The sequence below is a fragment of the Podarcis melisellensis genome, assembly GCF_964234715.1.
Source record: "Podarcis melisellensis genome assembly, chromosome: 9".
Lineage (NCBI taxonomy): Eukaryota > Metazoa > Chordata > Lepidosauria > Squamata > Lacertidae > Podarcis > Podarcis melisellensis.
Window position 1 is genome coordinate 77,995,924 of NC_138541.1, and position 23,191 is coordinate 78,019,114.

At 47.1% G+C, this 23,191-nt stretch overlaps 1 protein-coding gene across 7 annotated transcripts in view; it reads left to right on the forward strand.

Moving 5' to 3' along the window:
- Window positions 1-23,191, forward strand: part of HMG20A (high mobility group 20A) — a 63,448-nt gene that overhangs the window by 20,623 nt on the left and 19,634 nt on the right. For 6 of the 7 annotated variants that reach the window (XM_081925743.1, XM_081925746.1, XM_081925742.1 and 3 more), the window contains exon 2: window positions 17,974-18,080. In XM_081925743.1, coding sequence (XP_081781869.1) covers window positions 17,992-18,080 — 89 coding nt within the window. In that variant the 5' untranslated portion in view covers window positions 17,974-17,991. Of the gene's footprint in view, window positions 1-15,878; window positions 15,967-17,973; window positions 18,081-23,191 lie in introns of all 7 variants that reach the window. The other variant, XM_081925744.1, reaches the window with a different exon arrangement.

The window sequence follows — 23,191 nt, forward strand, 5'->3', positions numbered from 1 at the left end:
GTTGTTCTGTTTTCTGCTGAGCTGTTCAGGTGCCAGGCTGAGCATTGAAAAGCAGATACAGCTGAAGGAAGAAGTAGGAAAAAGCATTTCTCTTCAACTTCCTCCTTCAGGTCTGCATAATTTTTTAGGGGGTGGAGGGCAGAATGTAACCACCTTTCATAGTGAAGAGGGCGGGGGTGGGTTTTTTAAGAATCTTCATGGGTGTCAAGAGAAGTCCTCAAGGGCACCACTGCACCCATGTGGCAACCCCAGTCTGATACTAAGCTCATAAATATTGGAAAGCCAATAAATATTAAATTCAGCAAAGGCTCCTAAGGCCAAAGTGCACATTCACAGAGGAGGCTTGCTTCTCTGCAGGATTTATCTTCCTGGTCTCGCTGCCTTCTAGTCGCTCTTTCCTGGCAGGCTGGTAATTGTGCTACCTTTGTGCACTGGTTGTGACTGGATGATTCAATCCTTCCTGTTGTGCTTTTGCCCCAAAATTACTCAAATTTACTCCAAAATTACTGAGAGTCAGTGTGGTGTGGGAGCCAGTGTGGTGTAGTGGTGAAGATTGGTAGACTCGTAATCTGGGGAACCGGGTTTGCGTCTCCGCTCCTCCACATGCAGAAAGCTGACCTGGGCTAGTCACACTCCTCTGAAGTCTCTCAGCCCCACTGTTTGTTGTGGGGGAGGAAGGGAAAGGAGAATATTAGCCGCTTTGAGACTCCTTCGGGTAGTGATAAAGCGGGGTATCAAATCCAAATTACTCCTCCTCCTCCTCCTCTTCCTCCTCTTCTTCTTCTTCTTCTTCTTCTTCTTCTTCTTCTTCTTCTTCTTCTTCTCTTCCTCAGTGGAGTTTTCCTGTTGTTCAACTGCATGAGTGCCTAATATCAATCAAGGGGCATTCCATTTGCATTCAGAGGATGCACATTTCTGAGATGAAGTAATTATTATTCTCTTTCACAGTAAAAGTTTTCAGGAAGTAAAAAAGTTACAGCTAAGTTAGAAGAAAATGTGCCTCAGTTGTTCAGAGAAAGCTGACTTGCAACCTTAGGGCATTTATTATGTGACCCAGAAGCTTAGCATTTTGAGAGACCCTACAGTCATTGTGTCAAAATTTAGCTGTCATAGTTACTGGGGCAGAAAAAATTACTAGAGGCTTGTAAATTGTGTTAAGTAAACAGAAATGCAGGTCATTATGTTGTTCAGTTCTCATGATCTATTGAAGTTCATAGCTCAGGATTTTTCAGTTAGTGACAAATTATCTGCATTTTTAGCAGGGGTGAGGATATTAAGGCCTGGGAGCCAAATGCAGTCCTTCAGGCCTTTCAAACCAGCCTTTGGGCTTCCTCAGCTCTTGCAGGCTGGAATGTGTCTTGAGCTGTAATCATGGCCTTTGACACTTGGAAGGCATATTTTTAGGACCCACACTATTCTTGTGATTGTAATTTGTTTTAAATTGATATGACTTGCTCTGGAACCTTGGAGTGAAGGGCAGGCAGATCAATATGATGATGATGATGTGTGTGTGTTTGTGTGTATATATATACACACACACTGTATTTTTCACTCTATGAGACGCACTTTTTTCTTCCTAAAAAGTAAGGGGAAATGTCTGTGCGTCTTATGGAGCGAAAGCATGGTCCCTGGAGCCGAATTGCCCAGGGGCAAAAAGCAGATCATGCTTTCTTCTTCTTCTTAGAATCATAGAATCATAGAGTTGGAAGAGACCACAAGGGCCATCGAGTCCAATCGATGACATATGGTTGTCAAGCCTCTGCTTAAAGACCTCCAAAGAAGGAGACTCCACCACACTTCTTGGCAGCAAATTCCACTGTCCAACAGCTCTTACTGTCAGGAAGTTCTTCCTAATCCTTAGGTGGAATCTTCTTTCTTGTAGTTTGGATCCATTGCTCCGTGTCCGCTTCTCTGGAGCAGCAGAAAACAACCTTTCTCCCTCCTCTATGTGACATCCTTTGATATATTCGAACAGTGTCCTTCTTGAACTGTGGTGCCCAGAACTGGACACAGTACTCCAGGTGAGGTCTGACCAGAGCAGAATACAGTGGCACTATTACTTCCCTTGATCTAGATGCTATACTCCTATTCATGCAGCCCAGAATTGCATTGGCTTTTTTAGCTGCCGCGTCACACTGTTGGCTCATGTCCAGTTTGTGGTCAACCAAGACTCCTAGATCCTTTTCACATGTACTGCTCTCAAGCCAGGTGTCATCCATCTTGTATTTGTGCCTCTCATTTTTTTTGCCCAAGTGCAATACTTTACATTTCTCCCTGTTGAAATTCATCTTGTTTGTTTTGGCCCAGTTCTCTAATCTGTCAAGGTCGTTTTGAAGTGTGATCCTGTCCTCTGGGTCTTCTTCTTCTTCTTTTTGAAAGAGGCAAGTGGGTGTTGAAACAAAGCCGCTGATCAGCAAGCGATTGGGGATAGAGATGAGGCTGCTGGTAAAGGAGGCTGCCTGGGGCGGGGGGGGGGGGTAAAAGCGAACTTGCAAGGAGTGGAGACAGGAATAGGAAAGCAATGAGGGGAGAAATTAGAAGAAAAGGAGGAGGAAAAAACTGCTCCAGCTCGGGGAGGGACGCGATAAAGGAGGCTGCCTGGGAGGGGGGAGGTAAAAGCCCATGGATCCTCAGGATTTTTGCATTGAGTCATCCCAAATTCACCATCACATCACATAGCATGTCCATGGCTACAGCCTGCACCCAAAAAACCATGCATCTACTGTTTCCTGGGGCCTCAGTGGTGCAAAAACATGGTTACAAAGCACGGATCCATATGGATCCTCAGGATTTTTGCATTGGGCTACCCCAAAGGTAAAGGTAACGGTAAAGGTACCCCTGCCCGTACGGGCCAGTCTTGACAGACTCTGGGATTGTGCGCCCATCTCACTTAAGAGGCCAGGGGCCAGCGCTGTCCGGAGACACTTCCGGGTCACATGGCCAGCGTGACATCGCTGCTCTGGCGAGCCAGAGCTGCACACGGAAACGCCGTTTACCTTCCCGCTGGTAAGCGGTCCCTATTTACCGTATTTTTCGCACCATAGGGCGCACCGGACCATAGGGCGCACCCAGTTTTTTTGGGGGGAAATAAAGGGGAAAAAATTATTTCCCCCCCAGGTGCGGGGCTGGGGCGGGGGAAGCTAGAGCTTCCCCCGACCCCAGCCCTCAAACAGGCAGCTCTCCGCAAGCAGCGGGAGCGCTCCCGCTGCTTGCGGAGAGGTCCGCGAAGCCTGGACGCGCTGAGCTCAGCGCGCCCAGGCTTCGGCATGCAGGCACCTCTCCGCAAGCAGCGGGAACGCTCCTGCTGCTTGCGGAGAGGTCCGCGAAGCCTGGACGCGCTGAGCTCAGCGCGCCCAGGCTTCGGCATGCAGGCACCTCTCCGCAAGCAGCGGGAACGCTCCCGCTGCTTGCGGAGAGGTCCGCGAAGCCTGGACGCGCTGAGCTCAGCGCGCCCAGGCTTCGGCATGCAGGCACCTCTCCGCAAGCAGCGGGAACGCTCCCGCTGCTTGCGGAGAGGTCCGCGAAGCCTGGACGCGCTGAGCTCAGCGCGCCCAGGCTTCGGCAGGCAGGCACCTCTCCGCAAGCAGCGGGAACGCTCCCGCTGCTTGCGGAGAGGTCCGCGAAGCCTGGACGCGCTGAGCTCAGCGCGCCCAGGCTTCGGCATGCAGGCACCTCTCCGCAAGCAGCGGGAACGCTCCCGCTGCTTGCGGAGAGGTCCGCGAAGCCTGGACGCGCTGAGCTCAGCGCGCCCAGGCTTCGGCATGCAGGGACCTCTCCGCAAGCAGCGGGAACGCTCCCGCTGCTTGCGGAGAGGTCCGCGAAGCCTGGACGCGCTGAGCTCAGCGCGCCCAGGCTTCGGCATGCAGGCACCTCTCCGCAAGCAGCGGGAACGCTCCCGCTGCTTGCGGAGAGGTCCGCGAAGCCTGGACGCGCTGAGCTCAGCGCGCCCAGGCTTCGGCATGCAGGGACCTCTCCGCAAGCAGCGGGAACGCTCCCGCTGCTTGCGGAGAGGTCCGCGAAGCCTGGACGCGCTGAGCTCAGCGCGCCCAGGCTTCGGCATGCAGGCACCTCTCCGCAAGCAGCGGGAACGCTCCCGCTGCTTGCGGAGAGGTCCGCGAAGCCTGGACGCGCTGAGCTCAGCGCGCCCAGGCTTCGGCATGCAGGGACCTCTCCGCAAGCAGCGGGAACGCTCCCGCTGCTTGCGGAGAGGTCCGCGAAGCCTGGACGCCCTGAGCTCAGCGCGCCCAGGCTTCGGCATGCAGGCACCTCTCCGCAAGCAGCGGGAGCCCAGCGCTGGGCTCCTGCTGCTTGCGGAGAGGTGTGCGAAGCCTGGAGAGCATGAGGGGTTGGTGCGCACCGACCCCTCTCACTCTCCAGGCTTCAGCGAAAGCCTGCATTCGCACCATAGGACGCACACACATTTCCCCTTCATTTTTGGAGGGGAAAAAGTGCGTCCTATGGTGCGAAAAATACGGTATCTACTTGCACCCGGAGGTGCTTTCGAACTGCTAGGTTGGCAGGCGCTGGGACCGAGCAGCGGGAGCGCACCCCGCAGCAGGGATTCGAACCGCCGACCTTTCGATCGGCAAGTCCTAGGCGCTGAGGCTTTAACCCACAGCGCCACCGCTACCCCAAACTCACCGTCAAATCACATGTCTGTGGCCACAGCATGAACCACAAGAATCATACACCCACTGTTTCGTTCAGAATATTTTTTTTCTAAAAACTAGGTGCGTCTTATGGAGCGAAAAATACAGTCTCTCTCTGTGTGTGTGTGTGTGTGTGTGTGTGTGTGTATCTACACACACATTCTGCGCTGCTTTTGAGAGTGGTGTGCTGAGCTCTTGGGTGCCTAGGCTTGTGGACCACCTTGGGTCACCCCCAAAGGTAAGTGCTCCCAGCGGTGCCCCTCCCCGCCTAAGCACGCCACAATTCATACGTAATGCAAAAAGTCAAAATGTTTCTGCCATGAAGTACATGGGGGTTTGGGGTTTGTTTGTTAAACATCTCAGGTGTATTGGGGGTAAGAAAACAGCACTCTCTCTGGAATCTACCGTAGTCATAATGAATAGTGTGCTATGAGCTAAAACAGGTCTGGGAGTGAGACTGAGATGGATTCTGAACAAAGATATGAGAGAGAGAAGCTAATGTGCTTTCTTTTTTAAAAATATTCATATATAACTGCAAACTACCTTATTCAGTAGCACTAGCCTACAAAATGGCTAGGCAAGATTTGACCATTAGCTATGGAGTTGTGCACTGTGTCAAGGGGTTGAATTAACTTTGCTGTGATTAAACTTTAATGTTTTGTTGCTGTTCTTTCCTTCAGTGTGGTTGTTGACAAGGGAGTCATTTCCAGTTTTATATTGTCTGAGGCTATTGGCCACTTTAGTGAAGAAAACTCAGTAATACCATAAGTGGGATTAATTAGTGCAAGATAGTGATTTTCATCTGCTCAATTGTATTTAGCTTGATTGGATTCTTTCCCCCCATTTTCCTTGTAATTTGTATATTTATCTAAGGGGTTGTGAACCTGTGCATGGTGAACGTGCTGCTTTAGCGTACAATTCTGTTCAAATTGTGTCCCCCTTCCCTTTCCTCTCCTCTCTCAAGCTGTGAACCACCTTCTCTTCTTAGTTCTCAGAAAGCCTACACTTTCAAGCCATTCATAAAAATAAGCATAATGCCTTTCTATAGAGGGAAGCATATTTTTGTACCTGTTCCCAGTTCAGAGCTCTTTGGTATGCCAGAAAGGGAAAAAAAAGAGCTGAGGTTTCAGGAAGAGGACACGCATATAGGAAAGAAATTCTTCCTGCCTACCCAAAGGGTTTTTGAGCTCAGCCAAATAGTCTGTACTTCCATGTATGTCTTTTTAGTCTGTCTGCTAGCACTGAGTGTTCCATTTTCCAAGTGACTCACTGTGAATACTCACTTTTGGGGGAGGTAGTGGAGGGAGGAAGCAGAAGAGTGGCTTATTACACAGATTATTCTGCAGATATATTTGGCCTGATTTTAAACATATGGGCTGCAATCATGTCTGTTGCTATATCTCTTCTTTTTCTAACACCCCCCCCCCATTCAGTCTTAGGCAAAAAACAATTTGGCTAATGCTGCTGTGACATTCAGCTTTGGCACTAGTGCAAAGCTTGCATCCTCCCACCCTTTTAATGAACATGCTCTGCCTAGAAATTCTGTCACATGTACCAGCGTGTTCAGTTGCTTGGAAACGGGATTCTAAAGCCAGGCTCTGGTGCTTTGCAAGTTACTTTATTTTTTAATAAGGAGGAAAAAAGTGCGTGACAACCCTTCAAGTTGGCACAGGTTGCAATCGGAAGTGTAGACTGTTCTGTTTTCCAGCCATGACTGATGCTCTTTTTTCCTGGGTCAGCCACGTGGTAGTCTGGCCCAGTCTGGGCCAGCTTGACCTGGAAGGCTCATCATTTTTTTCCAAAGTATCAATGCACAAAAAGACATTGGTGTTTCTAGACTAAAGTTATTGTAATACATTTTTGCATGCAAATTTTATTTCAGTAGTGAGCCATAGAAAGAACACGAACTGCTCAGTAGCCCCCTTCTGCAAGAGGATGCAGGTTTAAAGCCACATCCGTGCTCAGCCCCCTGGCCTCCCCCCCACCCCTCTGCAGAAGGCTGGACCAGTTGAACAGAAGCAGGAAGGTGTTGGGGTCTGTCACCTTAATTGCCATATTTGGGTGGAGACTGGAGCACAGCAGTGAGTGACCATTGAAAAAGGCAGTTGAAAAGCCTCTGCAGAGAAGAGCTGCTTCTCTGTTGGCATCTTTGCCCTGAGCCCATATGTAGCTGCTCCTGCCCCCTATTCCTAAAGAGAACATGAAACTGTCAAACTCCCATGTCATACAAGATAGGCTATTAAGGGTATCTTTATGATAGATTGAATTGTTGTAAGACGCTCTGGAAGCCAATCCTGGCTGAAAAGTAAGGTTTAACCCACCCTTTCCCAACTTAGTTCCCTTCTGATGTTGGTTGACTTCAACTCTCATCCGTTTTCTGCCAGCATGGCAATAGTCAGGGAAGATGAAAGCAGTAGTCCAAAACATATGGGGGGGTGCCAGGTTGGAGAAGCCTGCTATAAATAAACGACAGGTCTTTTTTTTCTTTTTTCTTTTTAAAGTAGGAGCCACAGTATATCTCAGACTTAAAATATAGTAAACTCTATTTACTGTTAGTACAATAGAGACCTTTAGGGGTTTTCTTAGCTTGAAATACGAGGATTATAAATAAAAGTCACTCCAAGCTAAAATCAAATAACCAACTGCAAATTGATTGCCTATCTCATGATCAATCTTTTATTAGCTCTCTGTTTCTCTAATGATAGAAAGGGTTTGCTGTAGAAACTTTCTGAATCCAAATGAGAGATACAGTCATACCTCAGGTTGCGAACGCTGCAGGTTGCGCGTTTTAGGATTGTGGACTGCGCCGAACCCGGAAGTACCGGAATGGGTTACTTCTGTGTTTCCGCGCATGCGCAGAAGCGCAAAATGACGTCACACGTGTGCACAGACGCAGCACTGTGGGTTGTGAACGCTGCGGGCTGCGAACGGGCCTCCCGCACGGATCACGTTCGCATCCCGAGGTATGACTGTATTTAAGTTCCTTGGTGTACCATAAAAATAACTTAGGACATATTTTGTTTATCTCCTAAATAATTGTTTTGAAATGTTTTTCAATTGTAAAATTCATTTTTATAATTTTCTGCAAGAAGAGATTCTTAGAAAGGGAAGGGAAGGTGAAGGAAGCCAGAGCAATTGTCTCAACTCCTCCTGATTGTTCCTTTTTGTTACATGTCTCTCATCATAAATATCTATCTGGGCACCAGCTCTCTCTCGTATATATGTAGCTGGCATAAAATCTGGGGATACTCTTGCTTTTCCTTAGCAGCAGAGTCAGGCAGTCATGACTGCAGGGCTTTTAAAGGGCTGTTCTTATAGCATACTAATGAAAATATAAAGTCAGTGCCTGGCTATACTTTTGGGGGCCCACAGAGCAAGATCAGGCAGCTTGTTCAGCATGGAAAGGTGTAATGAGAATATTGTGGCCCAGAAGATGCATACAGACAGCTCCTCCACTTCCATGTGATCTACTTGCGCACAACCGTGCATGCATGCAGTGCTGGTAACCTGGAAGTGGAGGAAGAGAGCTGCAAAGTCCTTGTGACTCACGAGGAGACCCTCCCCAGAGCTCAAAGACTTTCCATGGTGCTCCCCGCTTATGCACATTTCACTTATACGCCCCCCCCAGGGGTCCGGAATATAACCCACATCAGTGCGGAGTTGCCTATATAATTCTCATGAGCATATTGGGTATCATACTGTTGCTGGTTGAATTCTGCAATATAGTCTTAATCTTGAAATAGTTGGACTTAAAAAGAAGGAAATATTCTTTAAATAATAATAATAATAATAAATTAACAACACTAAAACAGTGCAACATTATAAAATTGATATGCTGCATCTGGACATGATGCTTAACAGTGGTTTTGTGTGCTGTGAATAAGCCACAGCAAACTTTGCTCTCCCCTCTCCCTTCTCCTCTCACATGGCCAGGAGGTTACTTCAGAAGTTTCCACTTTTGTTTAACTATGGTTTGTTGCTTCATCCAAACTGACAAAAAGGCTACGATTAATTATGGTTTGCATAATAGTTTCAGGTTGACTTTGTTTTACATCATCAGTCATCAGTCTTCAGTTTCATGAAACAGCAAACCATGGTTTAGCAAAAAGCAGAAGTAAAACCATGTGAACTCCTGTCCACACAAGAGAGGAAAAAGTAGCTCATGAACCTGATGCTTGCCGCAGCTCATTGTAATTCATGCAATTTACACTGAACTGGGGTTTGGCATGGCTCTCAAACGCAGCTGTAGACACCTTTAAGCAATGTGGAAAAAATTAATGGATTTCTGTGTTTGGTCATTTTCAAGTCACAAGGAGTAGAAACATTTTGAATTATGGATGTATGATGAGTATGCAAGTGGGATGCCCTCCCCCAATAATTTTTATTAACGATTTCCTAGTTTACAAAAGCATGTGCATTGCCTTTTTTCAAGTTGTGTTTTCCACAGATCAGTTTCATTTGTTGCATGCAGTATTAGGCTGGGAAGGAAAGGGGTGGGTGGGTGGCTGGCTGGGGGTTAGTTAAACTGAAAACATAATCAAATCACAATTGAAAATGCCCATTGATGACAATATATTAATAATACCAAATACCAAATCCTACCGCTTTATTCCTGAGTGAGGATTATGAAGCGGGATTGGGGAAAACTTCTCTGTTTGGTGAGAGTAGTGCTGACAGTTTGAAAATGGGCCACCGGAAATGCTTTGGAGACCTTGTTTTGAATTGTGAAAAACACTTAAGGCATAGAGCCCAGCCAAATCATTTGGGCATATATTGCACTGGCAGGCAAATTCAGGCTCTTTGAACAAATATCAAAATGGGCTGTAGTGGTTTTGATCAGTGAAATGAAGAAAGGAAGAACACTTGCTTTAGATATTTTTCTGGCCTTAATTAAAATCGCACAGTGCTTCTGTAAAATCTTTGAAGGTGATGCATGTATGTCAGATGGTAAGTGGCTGCAGAAATCCTTCTAAAGATTTAAAGGCAAAAGCCCCAAGGAAGAGCCGAATTAAATATGGGAACCTACAAGGATATCACATCTCTGCCTGCAAACAGAAATCTCTCCAGTGATGTGAGGTAGAGCTGCTTGTGTAGAGCTACCTTGTTGCAAAGCAAAAAAGATTTTCCTGCCAACCCTGTTTTTGTGTTAATCCCAGGACATAAAGTCAGTCCTAACTGTGTGGCTTGTCAGCATTATCAGGATCTGTGCGTTTGAAGCCTGGTCCATCCTGTACGTATGACTGATTTTTGCTGCAAGTATGAGGTGACTGTACTATGGCTGTCCTGTGTGCCCAGTTTAACATGGCACCACACTTTGTTGGGAACCGAAGGGGCCATTGTGCTGCCTCCCTTCCCCTGTAGGTGGATGGTCCATAGATTGCGTATTTAAAATGCTGTCTGCGTAGAATGTTAAGATGCCTTGTAATCTTCCATGTACAGAGAGACTTGGAAAGAAGACTTGCTAAATCGTGTGCTCATGGGCAGATAAAAGGATCTCTGTTTGCACAAGATGTTACACTGTCTTTGGGAAGGCAGGCATGTTGGCTTATGTTGCTGGCAGCTATGGAAGCCGGCAGCTAGGCTGGCCTGTCTGGCATATAGCCAAACCGGTTGATAACAATGCCTCCAAATTTTTATGAAATATGTATATCTGAGCTCTGTACCTAGGTAGCTTTTTGCCACTGAAAGTAGAGGCACAACTATCATTTCGATAGTTGAACTGTTTCCAGCTGCTGAACTGTTTCCATAAATGGCCATAAATGGTTGCTAGCTAGATGTGCTCCCTAGGAGAGATGCTTTTTGCATGTTTAACCTTAGTACTGTTGTGGATACCAGGAGAACTAATGAAAACATTTCTCCCCCAATTTTATTTCTCTTTTAAGCAGAACCAACTTCCATTTCCCACCAGGCACAGGGCCAGAAAGCTTGTTGTCTTTGAGTTTAATGGTAGAAGGAGCATGCCATTATGACAATGCAAAATAGCCCAAATCTAAAAATAAATAATTGGGCATTTTAAAGTAGTGATTTAATACAGCCTTGTATTGAAACTCATCCAATAGCCCTAAGTGACCAGGTATTCCATGTAGAGAAGTGAGTGAGCTGGCAAAGGAGGAAGACTTGCTCAATTCCTTCTCTGTCTACTTGGTTTCATTGCTGGCCCATCCCTCAGCTGCCCTTCCCCTACTAGCCTTCTAAGAGGCAAGCATCTTTCATTTCTATGGTGGTCACAGATGTGTGTTAGGAAATCCCTCTTCTGCAGCAAACAGGTAAACACTTAAAATCTTGATTTAATACATAAATTTCATACAAAAAAATTGCAAAGTGCCCATTAATTTGTTCTCATGCCTGCGGTTTGTGGGCCAAGCGCTCACACAGCCTCTTTAAAGAATAAATTACCGTATTTTTCGCTCTATAAGACGCACCCGACCATAGGACGCATAGGGGGAGAACAAGAAAAAAAATCTCTCCCTCTCTGCTCAGCGCCCCTTCAGCGAAGCGGCAGGAGAAACAGAGCCCCTTCCATTTCTCCTCCCTCTTCGCTGAAGGGGCGCTGCGCAGCTCTCCCTCTCTTGCTCTCCCGGCTTCAGCAAAAGGAACCCGAAGCCTTTGGAGCACAGCGTGAGGTCCCGCTGCACTCCAAAGGCTTCAGGCGGCTATCCCTCTCGCACTCCAGGCTTCAGCGATAGCAACGCGTAGCCTCCAGAGCGTGGAGGGAGCGCTCCCTCTGCGCTTCGGAGGCTTCGCGTTGCTATCGCTGAAGCCAAGGAGCCTGCATTCGCTCCATAGGACGCACACACATTTCCCCTTAATTTTTGGAGGGGAAATGTATGTGCGTCCTATAGAGCGAAAAATACGGTATCTACATATTTTTCTTATTTTCAAAGGGTGTGCTGAGCTATGCTCCATTTCAAGCTTTTTTTTCTTTTTTGGTAAATCAAGCATGAGTTTAATTGGTTCTGACTAGACTTGCCACATTTTGGAAATGAGCAGGCAAATTTCCAGTTCTGTACTTTCTAGGCACTGTATGTGCTTCTGCATGGAAGTATATTTCCCATCTTCATACCAGGGCTGCTGCCACTCCATAGTTGGCCAGATTTTGTTCCAGGGGAAAGGAAGGAGAGAACTGGAGAATGGGTTGAGTGGCTGCTAAGCCATGATAATAGGATGCAAAGTGTGAAGTATCATTATAAAATCGCATCCCATGTTGAACTGTAACCTCTCTGGTGATTTTGTGTGCGTAGGTTTGCCATCTTCTTTTTACAGCCGTAGCTGGGAATACCATTGTAGCCACAATAGAATATGTCTGGCGGGGCTTTATTGTATTTAAAGAATTGGGGGGGGGGGGGAGATGTTAAGTTACACAGAGCAATTTGAGGGTGGCCGCTACTAATGATTTACAGATTATTATTATTATTTTCATTTTTAAATTTTTATTTAATGGCAGCTTTTTGCATTTCACTCTTCCTTTCGTCATCCTGATATATGGCTTTACTGATTTCCACTCAGCTTAATCCATTGGTAATATAGAAGTCTTACTTTAAAAATCTTCCAATTTTAATATTTCCAGGCTCATGAATTTATATGGCATCTTCAGGTTTTTAAAAATAGGTATGGTGCACACATTTTTTCTGCAAAGCATTTTCTTTCTAGCTGCAGAATTGTAGACATTTATTGCATGGTTTGGGACTTTGTCAGGGCTTGAATTGAGGCCTAAGGCTAGGATTGGTGGCTGCCATCTGTCTCAATCTGCAAAAAGGATCAGAACCAGGTAATCAAACGTTACTGAAACTCTTGTGAACAAAAATAGGTCAGTAGCCAAGGACTAGGAATGTTACTAGGAATTCCTAGTGTTACTAGGAATGTAGAGATCACATCCAGGAATCCAAGCAACATTTTGTGGCACTTTGGAAATGGCAGGAAATAATAATAATAATAATAATAATAATAATAATAATAATAATAATAATAATAATAATACTGCCCTATACTTGTAGGACAAAGTACAATGTAAAAAGTAGTAAAACATAATAAAAATAATTAAAACACTTAACAATACTAATGTGTACAAACCAATAACATTTCCCAACAAAAGCCCGTAAACGATACCCTGGCCCACAAATAAAGATACAAATTCCAAATTAACTTATAACATTTTAAAACACTCTAAAACAACCCCCCACCAAATAAAACACCCATCCAAGTTAAAAACTCATTCCTGTTAAAACCATAATTGTAGCACAAGGGGGTTGGCCCACGCCTTGTTTCACCGCTTCAGTGGTGGCACTGCTGGGGCACCCTGCCTCCAGGGCAGGCAGGCAGGCTTTATAGAGCTGCCCCAGCACACCTAGCTGGCGTGCTTCCAGTGCTTCCTGCTTGCCCAGGGTCCTGGTCCCTGCCCTACTTGTTCAACTGCAGGCAGGTCCTGGTCTGGAAGTCCCACAAGTGGCCGCAGGTCCAGCAGGTGGGGGGAGATGGAATTCCCAAAATGGACAACCTTGCTTGTACTCTATCCCAAAGTAAGGAAGATAGAGATGCTTCCTAAAAACAACAACAGACAAACAATGCCCCTGAACCCATTTTCCTGTAATTTGGCCAATTTAATCCAGTTTGGAGGCAATAGCCTTTAAATTTCATCCATTTCTGTCAAAAGGAAAACAAAATTCCCAGTAGTGAATTGTGGGTGGTGAAAGGAAGGAATTGGACTTAGACAGACCCTGAACATGAATTGGAGAGCCTACAACAGCACCTGGGACTAAGGCCGGTGTTTCCCAAACCATGAAATTGTGGCCTGATTCAAATCTTGTTGTCTACACTTTTGACTGAGTATCTGAAGGAATACCTGAATCATAGAATTGTAGAGTTGGTAGGAACCCCAAGGGCAATCTAGTCCAACCCCTTGCAGTGCAGAAATTCTTTGCCAAACATGGGGCTTGAACCCATGACCCTGAGATTAAGAGTCTCATGCTTTACTGACTTGAGTTCCCACATCAACCTGCAGTGATGTCAGCAAATTTAAAGCTCCCTTCTAGGTGCCTCTGCCATCTGACATAAGAGAGAGGGATTTGATGGTGCTCCATTTATGGAACTTACCCCAGAGAGGCCTACTTTTTATCCTTTCCCTGCCAATCAGCTCTATTTTTGTTCTCCCAGCCCTTTTAAAGTTCTGAGCTTTAATTTGTATTTACTGCTTCTTTGTTGTGAACTGTCTTGGGCACAGTGCGCACACATACACTGATGCTGATAATGCTAAATTGTGGTTATGACACTGAGTCCAGAGCTTTGGCTCATATGCTCCTTTCCATAAGTTGCTTGGTTTTTTAGCTTCATGTCACAGCAATATCTATTGAAAAGCCAAGAGTCAAATGCTGCATTTTATCAGCTAGTGCTGACTCTGCAGCAGACTCCTTATGAATTCTTTAAATACTTTGAATTATGATATTGTCCATTTGGGGTGGCACATGCTAATATTGATTTAAAAGTTGGGGATCACCAAGTAACCTTTTATTTTAAATCCGGATTTATTAACACCACGGTTTCTATAAATGTTCAAGTTTCTATTTGCACCTGTGGCTTCCTGCTGTACCAGAGGTTGGAAGGGCAAAGGTGCTACTTCCTTTTGGAATCCAGCTCAATATTTTTCTCATCCTGACAAAAGTATACAGGAAGGAAGGAAGGATCTGGCTGGGACTAACCCATTAACAAGACTTTCCAACCAGAAGAATATGCATAAATGTCCTACCAAAGCATAAATGCATAAATATATCCTACCTATGTTTGAGTTTCTGTGAGCCATCTTACAGTTTTGGAACTCTGAAGTCTACCTGGCAGTGATGGAAAAAAGGATTATTGTCAGCACAGCTATGGGATTTGGAGGTCCCAAGGCTAGCAGATCAGCCCCTGACACAGCATCCTGTGCACGTTTTTATCCATTTCAGTTCCAGTGGGAACTTGCTTCCTCCTCTCCCTTCTTGCCTGTTGGGACAGTTTAATAACCTCTGCATGCTCACAAATATTTGACCTCTACTTCTGAGACTTGACTCTCAGTGCCCAGCCATATGGACTGAATAAAACAAAGCTTTAAAACAAGTAAGAAGTTTGTGTTCTTCTAGCTTCCTGTGTTTATATGGTCTGTTTTGGGTGGTGTTAAAGCTGATGTCCAGCTGCTTCCTCTACAAGACTGAAAGCCAGGTTGGAACTTTGACACTGACTGAGCCCCAGATGTAAAACAAAAGAGGTGTGCCATTGTGGAACATAAGGGGCAGAATACCAAGCCATTGTGCTATGTTCAGCTAAACTGTATTTGTGTGAGATAAATAAATATCTTCCTATTGTGAAGGATAGCATTTTAAAGATGCGTTTTGACTTCATTGAAGCCTCTTCTACAAAAGTCTACTTTATGGTTCCTTTGCATAGGAGAGTATAAAGCTTTGCTCCTCAGAACAATGAAGATCTTCCCCCATAGATGGGCAAATTGGATTGTACGAAAACAAGCCCAAACTCTCCATGTTACATAAATCCAAGTTTCAATTTTTAGTGTACTGATCCATGTTTCAACCAAAATATTAATAAATTGTAGAAGTTGAGGAATTGCATTTAAGAGCTTAAATTCTTCTCCTGTGTTTGACAATGTCTGTAATGAATACAGGCTTTTCTCCTATGTTTAATGGCAGTGTGGTGCATAGTTGGGATGGGAAACCTGTGGCCCTCCAACTCCTATCAGCCCCAGCCAGCATGGCCAGTGGTCAGGGATAATGGGAGTTGTAGTCCAATAGATTCCCTATCCTTGAAAAGCATGACAACACCTCTGGTAGTGTCCACCATTTTTGCTCTCAAACTATGAATCACATCTACAGATAGCTTTATAAGTGTTTGTGTTGCCTCCCTTAGGAAACAGGTTGCTTCCTTACATCCATTGCAAATTATGTCCTTGGTTAGTAGAACTGACACCCCTTACATCACTCTTCTCTAAAATGCAAATGGCTAGTATAGCATCTCTCCCTGGAGGCAGCAAGATTGATGTGGATCATCTGTTCCACCTAGACCTTCCATTGATCTGCTCGTCTGGGCATTAATGGAAGGCTTATTTCAAAGAATATCTTGGTTGTGCATCCAAAGAGATGCATTCATCATAAACTACAGCCTAAGCTGTCTGCCTCTTACATACATATATGTGTAATAATATAGCAAAATTTGAACAATTTGGAAGCAACAAAGTGCATTTTCTTGCAGCATAGAAATAAATCTTCAAAGCCAGCATGGAGGGCAGATACATCAGCATGTGCTTGCAAGGCATCCCCTTCGTCTCTCTCAGGCTTGGGTAGGTGTCATTGCCCTTAGATTGTGCCTGAAATGAACAGAGCAGAAGGCTGTCTGTAAATGTCATTGTGGCACTCATATTCCGCCTAACACTTCTTCACAGACTGCAATTGCTATAGATACATTTTTCTTTAAAAGAATTCCTGCTTGGCAGGGGGTTGGACTCGATGGCCCTTGTGGTCTCTTCCAACTCTATGATTCTATGATTCTATTCTATGAATTGCTGTAAAATAGGTGTGAATTGTTTTATTAGCCATTTCCTCTTTTCTTTTTTTTTTGCTGTTTCCAAGTAGCCAGAAGGTCCAACTCTGAGATGGCAGTAGCTCTAGGCTGATGCAGAATTTAAAGGGGTGGGGGTGGGGAGTGTTTATCTGACTGTAAGGTAGAAGCAGGATTCAGATTTGTATTGACAAGCTTGTTGCTCTATTGAGTTTGGTGGATGAGGGATAAAATAAATGACTTTTGAATTGGAAATGTATTTCATTTCTAGCAGGGGCAGGGCACTTTCTCAGTTGCATGGTCATTAGGTAAAGGTAAAGGACCCCCGGACAGTTATGTCCAGTCAAAGGCGACTGTGGGGTGTGGTGAACATCTCGCTTTCAGCAGTGGTGTAGCGTGGGGGGTGCAGGGGGGCCGCGCAACATCGGGGGGGCGCGCTCGCCGCCTCCGGAGTTGCCGAAGAGCCTCGGGCGCAGGCTGTAGCAGAGCCCCATGTCTCGCGGAACTGACGAGCTGTGCGCGCGTCCGGGCTGAAGGTGTCCGGCAGGCAGCGGCTCTCAGCGCTCGCCGCAGTCCCCGCGTGTCAGGGCCGCGGAGGGCACGCCAGGCAACCCCTCCTCACAGCCCCGCTGCTGCTGCTGCTGGGCCATGTTGCATTTTCCTCGCCTCTCTGCCCTCCGGGCAAGCGGCGTCATTGGGGCGGCAGCACCAGCGGCAACTTGCCTCAAATCACCTGACACAGACCCGCCGCCGCCATGGCTACCTTACCATAAATACCCCAGCCCAGGCAGCAGCAAGAAGAAGCTGGCAGCGGCGGCAGGTTAGGGGTTAGGGGGCGCAAATTAATTGCCTTGCCCCGGGTTAGGGGGCGCAAATTACTTGCCTTGCCCCAGGTGCTGACAACCCACGCTACGCTGCTGGCTTTCAGGCTGAGGAAGTCGGCATTTGTCCACAGACAGCTTTCCATGTTATGTGGCCAGCAGGACTAAACCGCTACTGGTGCGACGGAATACCACAATGAAAACCAGAGTGCATGTGCTTTCGAACTCATCCCGTCTCGGGGATTCAAATGGCAGATCTTCCGATTGGCAAGCCCAAGAGGCTCACTGGTTTCGACCACAGCATGGCAATTATGCTGCACAGTCACACACTGATCTAGTTTCCTGTGCTTTCTAACATCTGTACAAAGTTCTTAGGAGCTCTCAACTGGAAGCTCAGGGTGAGGTTCCATCACTACAAAGATGACACTGCAGCTCTGTTTCTCCTTGCCATCTGCATCAGGGGATGCTGTGCAGGTGTTGGATCAGGATCTTGAGGTAGAGACAGTCGAGTGACTGCCAGTAAACTGAAACTGAATCTTGAGAAGATGAAAGTTTTGAGGCTTGATGGTTCCCAAATCTGGGAAATAGGAAGGTGACTTGCTGAAGATAGGGTCGCACTCTCCTTAAAGGACCATGTGCATAGAATTCTCCCATGCTCTGTCACTTGAGGTCCAAGTGGCCTCAGTAAAACAGAGGGCCTCTTCCCAGTTATGGATGAACCATCAGCTACTGCCGTTCCTGGATGGGGATAACTTGGCCTCAGTTATCCATGATCTAGTAATATCCCACTTGGGAGATTGGATTGAATTGGGGTTCTGCAGCTTAACAATTGTCCTTAGAAGCAAATGTTGCTCAAGTTGCTGGACAGTACTTGGGAAGAAACATTTAAGATTACACTGCAAGTCTGCTTGCCAGATGACAAACTGGTATATTAAAGTAATAGTAATGTGAAATATATTCTTCTACAGTTTTCTGTTGCAACAGTAATGGAGAACCCAATGACCACTTCATCTCCCTCGTCACATTTTCCAGAAGATGATGGCTCAAAGGAGAGTAATGACATTGTTCCATCAGGGTAAGCAACTGCTCCTCTAGTTTTGGCTCATGCATACATAGTCCACTATAGGACCTACAATGGTGATTTGCTGAATATTTTTCCTTTGCTTTGGTTTAAAACACCCACTTCTAAACTCTGTCTTCAGTGACTTATTGATACTTGTTTAGAAAAACACTTAGCATTTCCCTTTGTATGTTGGAGAGGTGGTTTTCATATGGTGCTTATTCATACCTGAAATAAACTGCACCCAAAGGGGTGGTGTTGATCAGCTGAGGTAGATTTCCTTAGTATTGGTGATGAGATAGACCTGCATAGTTTTTAAGACGATAGAGTATATGAGCCATGGCCACTGGCCACTTCCTAAGGGGATGCTTTGCCTTTGACAGTGCCCTTTTTGGTAGTTTTTTGGTAGAAGCCCTCTTATAAACGCTCCAAGGAATGGGATAGAGCTAGTGGTTAAAGCTCAGTCTTTCATCCCAAGCTCCAGCATGATGGGCTTTAGAACATCATTCTGTTGGAATACTTGGTAACTGGGATAGACTGTAAGAGAAATTGTTCTGGCAGGTGCAACATGCCGTGTTCTGTTGGTCATTCTTGTCAGCATCGCCTTTGAGCCAGTACCACCAACTGGACTCATGCACTTCAGCCCCGACTGGGCTAGGCAAGCTGGGTAGCACTTCCAGAGACCACCTTCTGGACAGGAACAGGTCAAAGTGCTGTGGACTCACAGCTTAGAGTTGCGAGCACCGGATTCACTTCCACAAGAAGACAGTCGTCACACAGCAGAGTATATAAACGACTCGGAGAGCAGCTCTGTAGAATATCTTCTTTATTCTATCTACAGCTACTATACAACTATATACAGAGCTTAATGGGTTCTCTAAGCATAAAGAATGCTACACTACACTGAGTGTCTGCAGCTGCTCTTAGCAGCAACCTTATCTATACACACTGTGATGGGATGATGAGCTGCTTGTGCGTAAAATGCAAGTCCCTCAGAGTTTGATCAGGTTTTCAAACCTCTGCCTGTGACGGAGCCCCTCCAGCATGGCTGCGTCAATCGCTAGTAGAATCTGAAAGTGGTTGCTTTCGGAATCGTTTCCAACATAAAAGCTCTTTAACGGAAACACGTCTTCTGGACTCTCGGCGTGACAGTTTCCGGCGAGGAGTGGGTGTCCCTATAGGAGGTCCTGAGACCTCCCCACTGTTTTCGCTGGAAGCGTCTCTGAGCCATCCCTCCGACTCACTTTCCCTTGGAGTTCTTGCTCGCCCTCTACTGGTTCCCTCTTCCGCTGCTACTTCTCTCTCAACCTCAATGAGCCTTTGCACCTCCGGTTCTTTGGATGGCAGTTCCCTGACATCCACCTCCCCTCCAGGGCCCCCTTCACCCCCTCCCGTCTCCTCCCCTACGGGCGGTGAGGAGGTAAAACCCCTGAAAGAACCTCCCTCATCTTCCGAAGTCTCGAACACTTCCCTCCACTTGTTGCTGTCCCTGGTCTCTCGGTACTCTTCGTCATCGGAGTCCACTCCCTCTTCCAACTCCGACTCCGCGAACCCTTCCAGTTCCTCTTCCTCATCGGTGGTGCCGAAATACTCCCTCCTAAACCTTGCTACCGGCTGAGGTTTCCTCGGGAATCTTTGGTGGAACGTTTCTGTTAAAACCTCGTCATTGACTTCCTCTGCAATCACCCAGGTGTTTTCTGACTCCGGTTCCCCTTCCCACGCCACCAAATACTCCACCTGATTTCCCTTCCACCTGGAATCGAGGATTTCCGCTACATGGTTGCGGCGTTCCCTCTCTTCCAAGGCTGGTCCCCTGACGTGCTCCCCTTCACGTCCCCCCCTGTATGGTGACAGTAACGACCTGTGGAACACTGGGTGCAATTTCATGTGGTTGGGTAACCGGAGTTTGAAAGCCACCGGGTTGACCTGCTGAATGACCTCAAAGGGTCCCAATCTTCTGGGCCTCAATTTCTTACAACCCCCTTTGAACGGCAACCCTTGGGTTGACAGCCACACTTGATCCCCCACCCTTATGGTTTCACCTTCCCTTCTGTTCTTGTCTGCCTGCTTCTTATATTGTGCCTTGGCCCTTTCTAAGTTGAGCTGGAGCTGATGATGGATCGCTTCCATCTCTTCTACAAAATGTTCAGCCGCTGGGACGCTCCATCTCTCCCCTCCTTCCCCTGGAAATGCCCTGGGGTGACACCCGTAATTAGCCAAAAAGGGGCTCATCCCTGTGGACACATTCTCCGCATTATTGTAGGCAAATTCTGCCAGCGCCAACTTTTCGACCCAATCGTTCTCTCTGTCATTGACATAACACCTCAGATATTGTTGAAGAATGCCATTTGCTCTTTCCGCCTGCCCGTTGGTTTCAGGGTGCCGGGCAGTTGAAAAATTGACTTCCACGTGCAGCAAGCTCATGAGCTTCCTCCAGAACCTGGAAGTAAATTGTTTGCCGCGGTCTGAGATCACCCTCAAGGGAGCCCCGTGCAACCTAAAGATGTGTTCTACAAACAACTTCGCTGTTTCTTCCGCTGTGACTGCATGTGAGCATGCTACAAAGTGGCACATCTTAGTTAACAGGTCTACTACTACCATGATGGCTGTTTTCCCCTTGGACTTCGGCAGATCCGTCATAAAATCTATTGATACCGCTTCCCAAGGCCGTTCTGGTGTGGGTAATGGTTCTAATAACCCTGCCGGCGCCCTTCTTTCCCCTTTGGCTCGCTGACATTGGTCACACCCTCTTACATACTCCCTTACATCTTCCCTCACCTTGGGCCACCAAAATTCCCTGGTAACCAACCACATGGTCTTGTGTTGCCCAAAATGTCCCGCCGTGGGGCTATCGTGCAACTGCTTGAGTACTCTCCCCCTCAATTCACCTTCGGGTATATACAGTGCCCCTTTGTAATACAATGCCCCATTTCTTTCCTCAAAACCTCCGGGGCTCTCGCCCTCCCCCCTGAGACCTCTGAGCTTATCCTGGGCATATTCATCATTTTCCGTTTCCTCTACCAGTTCTCGTTGCCCCACCAGCGCCGCCCCACACACCCAGCGGTCCTCAGGGATGACATGTCTCTCTTCGATCGCCCCCTCCCCTTCCCAATACTCTGGTTTGCGTGAGAGCGCGTCTGCCCTGACGTTTTCTGGGCCTGGCACATAACAAATTTCGAAGTTGAATTTGGAGAATTCCTGTGCCCATCTCACTTGTCGTTGGTTGAGCACTCGAGCTGTTCTCCAATACTCTAAATTCTTGTGGTCGGTGCACACTTGCACCTTGTGTTGTGCCCCAATTAATAAATGTCTCCACCTCCGGAACGCTTCGTGAATGGCAAGTAGTTCCCTGTCATACACTGTGTAGTTCCTCTCGGATTTATTCAGCTTCCGCGAGAAGAAGGCACACGGTCTCCACTCCGACGTACTCCTCCCCGGTTGAAGAAGTACCGCCCCTACCGCCCGGTCGGATGCATCGGTTTCCACTCTCATGGGTTTTCGTAAATCCACATGCAGAAGTTGTTCTTCCGAGGCGAAAGCCCTTTTCAGTTTTTCAAATGCTCGCTCCGCCTCTGCCGTCCAAACAAATTTCTTCTTGCTGCTGAGGCAGTCGGTGATGGGCGCCGTCAAGTGGGCAAAGTTCTTGATGAACTTCCGATAAAAGTTCCCAAACCCCAAGAATCTTTGCACATCCTTCTTGGTCTTCGGTGTCTTCCATTCCAGTACCGCTTGGACCTTGCCTGGATCCATGGCCAATCCCTTGTCTGACAAGCGGTACCCCAGGAATTCCACCTCCTTGGTATGAAACTGGCACTTCTCCAGTTTCACCCACAGCTGGTTGGCTTGCAGCCTGCCCAACACTTCTCGAACGTCCCTCACATGCTGCTCCTCATCTTCCGAATACACCAACACGTCGTCTAAAAAGGCCACACAATTCTTGTAGAGCAAAGGTCCCAGAACGTGGTTTATAAAAGCTTGAAAGCACGCGGAGCCTCCTTGTAGACCGAAGGGCATAACGAGGTATTCAAAGGCTCCCAAAGGGGTGAACATGGTGGTCTTCCATTCATCCCCCTTCCTTATGCGTATCAGATTGTACGCCCCCCGCAGGTCCAGCTTTGTAAAAATCTTTCCCTTCCTTACCCTGGTCAAAATGTCATCAATTCGGGGCATAGGGAAAGCCAGGGGTTCCGACACTGCATTCAGGGCCCTAAAGTCACACACAAGTCTCGGCTTATCTGTGTTTTTTTTGTCCACAAAAAACACTGGGCTGCCCCCCACCGCTCGGGACTCTCTGATGAAACCTCGCTTCAGGTTTTTGTCAATGAACTCCCTCAGCTCCTGCATCTCCCTGTCTGACATGGCGTACAGCTTGCCCACTGGGAGTTGGGCCCCAGGGAGTAGGTTGATTTGACAGTCAAAGGGTCTATGCGGTGGCAGTTTGTCTGCTTCCCTTTCGCTGAATACGTTGCTCAGATCTGCGTATTGCGGGGGCACCTTCCCTTTGTCCATTACTTCCATCCCGGCTAGGGTGACTCTGGCTCCTCCCGGAACCTTCCCCTCCTTGCAGTGTTCTAGGCAATGCGCTGACCCAAAGGAGACCACCCTCTGATGCCAGCCCACTAGCGGATCGTGTAGCGCCAGCCAGCTCATCCCCAAAATGATGGGAGCTCCTCCCAAGGTGGCCACATTAAACGCTATCCGTTCGGTGTGCCTTGCCACCCTCATTATCATCGGGACAGTCTGTTGGCTAACTTCTCCCCCCAACAGCTCTCTGCCGTCAATCGTAGTCACCTGCAAGGGGTTACTTAAAGGGATGGTCTGTATCTGGTGCTCAGCTGCAAACTCCTTACTCATGAAATTACAGGAGCTGCCTGAATCCAAAAGCGCCTTGATCTTTAGTGGGTGTCCGTTTGGCAGTTCTAGTAACACCTCTATCACTAAAGCAGGTCTGGGAGGTTCCGGCGTGGGCACTTTCACTGCTCTTTGGCCTGGCTGCTGTGCCCCGACGGTGGCAGCCAGGCGTTGGCTTTTACTTGCTCCTTGCTTTCCTCTTCCTTTTCCCCAACAGCTCCTGCCATCCCTTGCCATTCCTTTCTTTGTGGGCAGACTCTGGCAAAGTGCCCTGG